At 41.4% G+C, this 9684-nt stretch overlaps 2 protein-coding genes across 2 annotated transcripts in view; both read right to left on the bottom strand.

The window, feature by feature from the left end:
* Window positions 1–1436: 1436 nt before the first annotated feature.
* LOC133086697 (riboflavin kinase-like) lies at window positions 1437–2039 on the bottom strand. The gene has a single exon (XM_061183133.1). It carries the CDS (start codon window positions 1902–1904, stop codon window positions 1437–1439), a length of 468 nt encoding a protein of 155 aa, XP_061039116.1. The 5' UTR covers window positions 1905–2039.
* A 5678-nt stretch (window positions 2040–7717) lies between these two features.
* Window positions 7718–9684, bottom strand: part of DPT (dermatopontin) — a 41512-nt gene continuing 39545 nt past the window's right edge. The window contains exon 4 of the mRNA XM_061183132.1: window positions 7718–8880. Within this exon, the coding sequence (XP_061039115.1) occupies window positions 8814–8880 (67 nt within the window). The 3' untranslated portion in view covers window positions 7718–8813. The remainder of the gene's footprint in view (window positions 8881–9684) is intronic.

The raw sequence follows: 9684 nt of genomic DNA, 5'->3' as shown, positions 1-9684 counted from the left end.
AAGCAACCTAAATGCCTATCAACAGATGAATGGGTAAAGAAGATGTGGTACATATATACAATGGAATATTACTCAGCCATAAAAAGGAATGAAATTGGGTCATTTGTAGAGACATGGATGGATCTAGAGACTGTCATGCAGAGTGAAGTAAGTCAGAAAGAGAAAAACAAATATCGTATATTAACGCATATATGTGGAACTTAGAAAAATGATACAGATGAACCGGTTCGCAGGGTAGAAATAGAGACACGGATGTAGAAAACAAACGCATGGACACCAAGGGGGGAAAGTGGCGGGGGAATGGTGGTGGTGGGATGAATTGGGAGATTGGGTTTGACATATATACAGTAATATGTATAAAATAGATAACTAATAAGAACTTGCTGTATAAAAAATAAATAAAATAAAATTCACACACAACAAAGTGAAAAGATTCTGATAATGGGACAGGACCCAATCCCTTAATGGCTAAATAAATTATGATGCTCAAAGTAATTAATTAATAAAAATGATGTGAAATCTACAAAAAAAAAGAGAGATATGCATTTAATCACTGTTTATATAGTGAAGGGATGGGATGGCACATACAGATGCAGATGAAACTCTACATTTTGTAAATGTAGAGTTGTAGGATATTCTAAATGGAAAAACTGACACTGACAATTGTTTACAGGAAGCAAAGGTTAAGAAAAATTTTGAAGAATATCTACTCTTAAAAAGGGAGAAGTGTTATACAACACAAAAATGAGACCTAGAGATTCGAAAAACACTCATTTTACTGTTTTAAAAGAAAAACAAAAAAATAATAGGCACAGAGTCTAGACCAGTTGAAACTGAGGCAGCTGTAACAAAAATGGAACACAGTACAGTGATTTGAGCCCTTTAAGGAAATGACTAATTAAAATGAAATTTCGCAAGTCTTCATGTCTATAATAATATATAAATGCACAAAATATCAAAAATACAAAGTCTGGATTTTTCCCCTTAGGTTTGTAATAAACTGTCAAACTTCTGCTTAATACAGTTACTTTTACAAGCCTTCTGATTAGCAAGGCATGCTATGCAGATGCATGCATGCTAGAATTTTACCATGAGAATTATAGTTCTCATCTAAAACTAATGACTTGCCTGTTACCCATATTTATATATATTTCATTTCCATTATAAAACACTTAAGACCTTTCTAGTGGTACATTTTAATCAACGTATTATATAAAATAGAATCTTGATTTTGAAAATGAACCTTTTTAGTACTGTAACATGATGGGTTTAATTGAACAGTTGAAACATAATATGGTAACTACATTATACTGTATAAACTAATTCACAGCTGTAGGAAAATGTTTGATTTTTAAAATACAACCAAGATGAGACTGTAGAGTTACGAGCAGTAAAGTATTAGAAAATAGTGAATGAATAAATAAGACGCTTTTCCATCAGTGGCCATTCATTATTTTGCTTTTAGGAACCGGGAAGAAATTGTCTTCTTTGAGTTTCAAATGTTCTGGTAACTCTAGTCGTTTCTTGGCTTCGTCAGTATCACCTTGAATTGCTGAAATAAGTGACTCTAAAGAATCAAAGTTCTTTTCTGGTGTGAGGTAGCCAACAATGGCCACATTGAGAATTTCCCCATAGAAGTCATCTTTGAAAGTATGCATGATATGAGTTTCCATGGACTTTTTTGTATTCTTGTAGTATGGGTTCCATTCTATGCTCACCACCGTCTTACGGACATCTCCACTTCCAACACTGGCCCAACCATAATAAATGCCAGTGGATACATCAGCTGGAAGATTATCTACTACTTGTTCAGGAAAGTTAGCTGTAGGGATGCGCAGCTGCTTGGAGCCGCGACCGAAGCCCCGCACCACCTGGCCGCGGCAGAAGTACGGCAGGTGCCTCATGACGCCGTCCGCTCGGGGTGCGGGCTGCGATCCAGTCCGCGCGTCCGGCTGCGCCGCCGTCGAGGCGGTGCCCGGACCCCCCGGACCAGCCGGGGTATACAGGCTGGAGCTGCGCCGGCCGGCCGACCCGGCGAGCACACGTGCTCACAACGGGCCGAGCGGCGCGGACGACACGCTGCGGCGAGACCTTCACGCCGCTGACCGAACAGAAGGTGCCTGGCGACGCAGAGGCTGCGTCTGGGCTCCGGAATGCCGGTGACCGCGGAAGTAAGTCAAGAGTGTTTTATGCTTTGTGGCTTCCTTCAGTTTGTTCCAGGAACAAAGTAGGTGATTAATGATACCTTGTTGAAGTCAACATTAAACGTACAACAGCACAGATGTGTGAGATTATGGATTTAGAACAAGCAATGGTGCCATTCTGGGAAGGGCTGAACCTGATGCCCTGCCCCAATAATCCACTCATCCACATCTTTCCATTTTTTTCTATCCCTCGGCAAGGACTTTTATCAAGGCTTACCTACGCAGGTGGAGAACTAAGCCTGCCTTCTCTCTGAATTTCTGGGAAGTCCTTCTCCAACTTGAACTGTGCTGTTTTACACTGTGAGAGATTTTCAATTCCTTTTTGAAATGGGAGCAATGGGCAGAACTAATCTGCATGACATTCTACTGTCTCGGTAGGGGACAGGCAGGTATGACTCAGAGCCTGTTTGATTTCCAAAACGTCTTTCCAAGGGGTAATGGCTAATGAGCTCACCTTTGAGTCTGCCAACAAAACAGGCCCAAGGAGACACCCAGGTCAGTTGAAACCCACCACTCACAGAGAGGGAAGATGTGGCACACCAGCATGGCTTATGAATGCCTGCCAGGCAACCTTACAAACAGGAAACCCTGACTCTGAGAAACTGGCTTCACTGCTTCACTGGCTTCACTGCTTCACTGTGGGATTAGCTGGTGATTAGTCCAGCTAATCACCAGCTAATCCCACAAGTAACTCTTAGTGGGAATAACCAGGAAAAACAAGGGTCATAAAGTCTGTATTCATGAAATTTTAATCTGTGTTAGCGTTTGTCTTAGGGCTCTACTTTTATTTATTCATCAAATATTTGTTGTATCAGGGATGCATCAAACAAAAATCACTGCCCTCCCAGCCCCCTGGAACTCATAGGCTGTTATAAGACTCAAAAAGCATCCAAATTCATACAGAGTTACACCAGCTTACCAACCTGAGCCCCTTTGCCCCTCAGCCCCCAGTCTCTTCAGGGCTTAGTTAACTACGCTCTATCTCATGTGCAACAAATACCTAGCCCTGTCCTTGCTGCTCAGATATTGATTTCAATATAGTTGAAAAGGTCATAAAAACACCAAAATTCACATTCTGGTCATTAGTGTGGTAACACACTTTCTGAACATGTGACAATTGTGACTGGTGTGTTTTCCAACTCCCTCGTCATTAGTGAGTAGCTCTGCAAAGGGTGAAATTAATGATTACCTAATGATGCTGGGGAAAGAGCAGGAGATGGCATTAACCCCCCTCAAAACCACAGCATCATCATCATACCATGCCTCTTAATACAACTACACAATTTTCAAAGTGCCTTTACTCATGTTTTCAATTATTGATTGCTTAGAGCTTTGATAGGTTTTCCCAATAAAAACTGAAAACCAGCTAGAAATCCAGATTAATTTTAAAACATATGTCTTGGATGCCCACTAAGTGTAAAACATCTTGCCAGGCACTAAAAACCTACAAATGAACAAGAGAGGCAGGACCCCTGCCTTCATGAGAGTGAAAACAAAGATGTGGAGTACTGAGGGAGCCAGGGAGGGACCCTGAACCAGTCTTAGAAAGCACTGGAAGTTTTCTGGGGAAGCTGAGCCCATGCTTGGCCCTGAAGGGCAAGTAAGACTTTGGTGAGTGGAGGAGTTTTAAATATTAGTTTCTCATTGGCCATATGACAGAATGAACATCTGTTCCATTGTCTCTGGGGATGGTGAGAGACGTTGGAAAGAGCAGGTAATTCTGCATATTAAATTATAACTCACTAGGCGGCCGGTTAGATGAAAGAGTCTGGTTTTATAATCTTTCTTTCCATGAAGTCACCATATGCTCACCTTTCAGCTGGAACACGGTCCTAGGGCTGAAATGCTTGGCAGCTGGTGACTGTTTTTGTTCCATAAGATTAAAATTACTTTTTTAAAAAAATTATAAACACAATCAATGGTAATTGTTTTTTAAAGTTGGGAAAGGCAGAAAAGTATAAAAAAGAACAAAGAAACAGTAATGCTACAATTCAGAGAATATAGGAATTTACATTTTTAAAAAGATATTTCTATTCAGCATTTTTCACTGATACAGATACTCATTCATTCACACAGACAACTGGGCTCCTTCTGGGTGCATTGGGAAGAGGAGGAGAAGGAGGTCACAATTGGTACATTTCCAGTACTTAGCAAGGCACAGCGGAATCTAATAAATAGGTTTTAAAATACATAGGTAGTGTTGGTTGGCTTTTAGTTTTTAGGAGATTGTGGTTATTTCATCCTGTGAAAAGTTTAAGTTCCATGAAAATCTGAGCTATGCGTGAATATATTATTATTTAAAATGACTTTTTGAGGTAGGTGTGTTTTCTTATCCTTGCTTTACAAAGGAATAAGTTGATAAAATATATTCAACGTGTTAATGGGTAACAGATAACACACCCAGTTCGATCCAGACACCATTTTGCAAAGGATTTCACTTACCTAAATGACTCTGGCTTCCAGAATGGTAACCAGGCTCTGGTACTACTTCTTAACACACTGGTTTAACTTCAGAGCGCTAAACAGAAACGCTAAACAGGTTTAATTAAAATTGATTGAAGCTTTGTAAGATTTTCTCTTTTTTCTTTTCTTTAATTTTCTTTGTAAGAGTGGACTCTATTGACTATATGGCCTTTGCTTGTGTTGGCCACCTTGATATGCATACCTGTTTGGATGTGGCCTGTATTGAGCAACATTTTCCTTCATTAATAGGGGGAGAAGAGTCTGGAAGGGTAAGAAGAGAATCAAGTAGGTAGGAAGCTAGATGGAGGACCAGCTAGAGAGAGGGAAATCCCCTGACTACATGATGGACAATAAAAAAAATCATGGAAGAAGGAAATGTCTAAATTTTTAAGTTTTTTTGTTTTGTTTGAGTTTGTACATTCATTAATGCTTTTATGAGAATACATTCCTCTGAAGGAACTAAAAAAAAAATGTTGAGTTTCTGGTCTGGGTCAAAGCAGTTGATCGTAAAGATAATATATGTGGATGAACACCCAGGATGGAGAGAAAACTTCCCAGGCCATGGTATTGTGCATATGAGAGGAATGGAGGAGCAGAGACAGGAGTTGATAAGTTCCCTCTCCCTAGATTTCTAGGAGGCCCCAGCTGCAATCTGAGTTCTAGATAGATACAAAAATTGCAATTAATATGCATAAATAGTTTATGGTGCTGATGTGAGCTACCAGTACATCCTTAGGGCATTATGACTGCCTGTTGTGCCTCCGAGACACCTTGGTGACATCAGTGTTTCCTAGGGAAACTTTCCTAAGCCTATACATCTCTTTATGCCTTCCATGATGTTGTTTCTATTGCCTGAAATGCCACTTTCCCTTTTCCCAACTTAACCTCTCACCACTCTCTATTGAAATGATACCTATTCTTGACTTATCAATCTGGACTGTAATGATTTGTTTGCTTGTCTGACTCCCTTAGTTTATAATCCTCTGGAATGCAGGAACTGTGCCTAGTACAGTGGTTAATATATAATAAGAACTTAATAATTTATTGATTCAGTGACTGAATATGAATAAACAAATAAATAATGAATGAGAGCAAAACTTAAGTCCCACCTCTTTTAGGAATTTTCCTATTCTTTATCTCTACTAATATCCAGCTTACCTGAGGAACATTTTTTCTAATATATACTAATAATATTCCATTCCTCTTACTACATTTATTGGGTACTTATTATGTATAAGACACTATGAGATCGCATTTAATCCTTACAACAACCCCATGATGTAGGTACTATTATTGTCTTTACTGGTAAGGAAATAGAGTCTCAGGGAAGGTAGGTGACTGAGCCAAGGTCATGCAGCTGGTAAGGGATGGAAGCAGGATTTGTGCCCAGACAGTTGGACTCCAGAGCCCACACTTTTCCCACTCACCTCACAAGTTCTCCTGGTCCTTCAGGGCTAACAATAGGCTTGGCTTCCTCAGGAAACTTTCCTGCACTTGTGTCTCCATTGTCTATTTTCTCATCTCTCCCTACTAGACTGTAGGCCCTGTGAGGCCGGAATCATGTCTCTTTTCTTCCCATTTTATGTGATCACCATCTTGTGAAGTTATTGGAAAAGGGATTCCTGTTCGTACCAGGCAGATGAAGAAAGGGTGGGCCTGGGGATTTGTCTAGCATTACACAGCCACTTTCTGTCAGAGCCAGGGGTAGGACCTAGGTTTTCAACTCTCATCCCAGGCTTCTTCTCTGGAAGAAAATGCCTTAGCAAAGCCCTTTGTAAACAATTTGGGGCAGATGATAGCATTCACGGAATTCTAGGATTGCAAGAAAACACAATGATTACCTAGATAAATGTCCTCCTAGAGTGGAGAGGTAGCTCATCCAAGGTTGTGGACAAGTAAGTAGAAAGATTGGAGTAATGAGAGCACAGAGAGAGAACTTGCAGTCAAAAGATCTGGGATTTAGCCCCAGTCTGGCACCCAGTTCTTACTGACTGACCTGATAGAAAGTATAAATTATTCAGGTTTGAACCAAGTTGATAATGTCTTTAGTGTTACTGTCCTTGGCCTATATGCTAAAACAGCTTCTCTCATAGTTTTTCTCTCCATTTATTCTACTTGGCACAGACACTTATTGGATTACTTTATTATTTTTTTTCCTCGACTTGTGCTGTCTGGCAGTCTCCTGGACTGCTTCTCCCAGCTGCATCTCTCCAACCTCAGCCTGGTGAGGTGCAATCCCCACTACACACCTTTGGTTTTCATCATAGCTGCTAAGTCAGCCAGTCTGTGTTGCTTGCCTCCCTTCCAGCTGTGTTCCACACACCCAACTAAGTCCATTTCCTGGCTGCCATCCTGGCCCAGAGCTGCAATTGCTAAAATATTAATGATGCCCATTGTGAAACAACACTGTGAAGCTTGCTGTAAAGTAAAGTTGCCAGAGAGGTGGAAACAATGAAATGGAAGAAATAAAGCAAAACCATAATATGAAAAAGGGCCTCGGCATCAAGACAAAGGAGGACATCCTTAGCTCTGCCTTCCTCTTCCTAATACCAGGATCTCACTGTGGGAAATGCAGCATCACTGGCTGAGATTCACTATCTTGGCCACTTAGATGGCTTGCATAACAAGGTGGATGACCCCTGTGGTTTTGCTTGGCTGCCTGCTCTCCTGGGTCCCCTGAGAGAGACGAGAAGGGAAGGGCAGCATAGATCTGAAAAGAAAAGGCCAACTGTATGGATAAAGGAAATAGGGGCTCCCTGTGGTTAAAAAGCATTGGTGTGAGGAGGTTTGGAGGATGTTGAGGACAAATCAGGCTGGATTTAAAGGCAAAGAAATGTGATTCCACCCTTTGTCCAATCCTTAATGGAAGCACTTAGCACTTTATGTTTTATTTATTGGATTTCTTAACCATATTCTGTCATTATCATTATTGTATTCCTGGTGCCATGCATGGTACTTGGCACAAATCACAATGCTAAGCTATATTTTCTGAATGGATGGATGAATAATCAGAAAGGGGAGGTGAAGAGAGAGAAAACTGACCCTTAACATTTGCAGCATAGTAAATGTTAATATTTTTATTCCTTTTATGACGAAGAGAGTGCAAAGGGCTGGGGACGGAGACATCACAGGAGGAGGAAAGATAATGCCACCTCTGCAAAAGACACTCCTAAACGACACATAGAAGAGAAGTAGACCCCCCAGGACAGCCTTTCCCATCCAGAATATTGAGACCAATCCAAGTGAGTTTTCCAGTAGCTCTCACAGCTACAGGGCATATGCCAGCCTTTCCAGGTGCCAGTGAGTCAAACCCCTTTTTCAGTTTTCCAAAGCAACCTGACCACACTCCCCTTCCCTCCAGGTTCCTAATTTGAGTCCCATTCTCTGACCTCTCTCTTCTTTCTTGTTTCTGTCTTACTTGAGACTGATTCCCACAGGTTCCTCTGGTACCTATGCTGATTTTCATTACTGGGTATGCTAGCAGTCTTCTTCCAATTTCGGAAATTCTTCTAATCCTCAATCTTTCAGCCCCCAAACTTTTCCACCTCCCCATTTCACCTCACAGTCTCCTCCCTCCTGGAGCACAGAACTCTGCAGCTGAACTTCTAGGCAAGCACGGCTCATGTGGTGGGGGAGAGTGGAAGCATGTCCCCTGAAGGCAGAAGGTCTCTTCTAGGTGAGGACCCTAGGTTTCCTTCAAACAGTCATAGCTGCAGACCTTCCTTCCCCTTCCTCAGTTTCTGCCCCTTCACTCCACTGCTGAACCTGTTCACAGACACTGCTCAGCAACAGGCAGCTTATTGGGTAGTAAAAGCAGCAGCAAGGCTGTGACAGGTGCTCCAGCAGCCAGGCTTTTTTTCAGGCTGTGAGCATGCACACAGAATAGATGGTGTGCAACAGAGCCATTGTCACTCATATAAAATGGTTGCTATGGAACATGTTGAAAGTGAGAAACTGTGGATTTTATTATAAGTGTGATACTAGTCAGAAGGGCCCAGAAAGCTGGCATATCAACTACCAACCAGCTCAGGGAGAAGAAAAGAGAGCAGTAGAAACCACTTAGGAGTCCCAACTGATGTTAACATAAGTGGACATCCTCATGTCTCCTGGCCCCCTTCCCTTCACCCAGATTGGTAGGTTGCAAATCTAAACATTTGCAAATTCACAGTTGTAGTCAGTCATCCGGCACATTATGAACTTCCACTGGCGATCCCTGTGGGGAGAGAGTCAGAGAGCTAACGTCAGTGAGAAAAGACACCTTAGGAAAAATCACTGCTAAGAGAAAAGCAGTGAAAAACCTTTGGAGAATTTAGGGCCAACTAATTTCACTTTCCTCTCAGAAGACACATCTATGAAGTCTCTAGAAAACATACAAGTAATCGTCTATGAGGTCAGGAGTCCTGGACACCTCCTCACCTAGTTCAAGTTGCACCTAGGAGGAGACTAACTAGGTCGCTGGCATGTTGAGGTCCTGTTTATCACCAGTGAACAGTTCACCACTGCTCTGTCTCCAAGGGACCTCTTGGACATATAGGTTAACAACTTGTAATAAAAGCATTTATTCAACATTGTCTCCATTTCATGGTAAAGAATCTTCTCTTACCTAGGCCATCCATCGGCTCATTCTTTCTTTTCCTAAATACATATCATGTGTTAGGCTCCATGCTATACCCTGTGTGTTCCCCTTCAGAAGACACTATCATAGGGAAATGAAGGGAGGGGAAACAACTCTAAAACCCATAAAGTGAAAAAGAAAATGCCTGCCATTCTTGTATAACAGAAATTGAATTGAGTATTTGTTTAAATGGTCAGGCATGGGTATGAGAGGACATAGAATAGCTCAATTTTGAAAAAACATGGTGTGGATACATTTCAAGGAATGTTCTTTGCTAAGGGCTAGCCTAAGTTCTTTGTTCACCCATTTAACAAAAATTTATTGAGATCCTACTCTGCACAGAACTTTTCTGGTCTGATATTGTTTAACAATGATAACGGTGATGGTAATGACAATTGTAAC

The sequence above is a fragment of the Eubalaena glacialis genome, chromosome 3 (genome assembly GCF_028564815.1).
Source record: "Eubalaena glacialis isolate mEubGla1 chromosome 3, mEubGla1.1.hap2.+ XY, whole genome shotgun sequence".
NCBI lineage: Eukaryota > Metazoa > Chordata > Mammalia > Artiodactyla > Balaenidae > Eubalaena > Eubalaena glacialis.
The sequence above is the reverse complement of the archived record's forward strand: the minus strand, read 5'-3'. Positions and strand labels throughout refer to the sequence as shown.

What these genes read in the sequence shown, in the direction of transcription:
- LOC133086697 (XM_061183133.1), bottom strand. Translation starts at nt 1,904, where the DNA reads ATGAGGCACCTGCCGTACTTCTGCCGCGGCCAGGTGGTGCGGGGCTTC.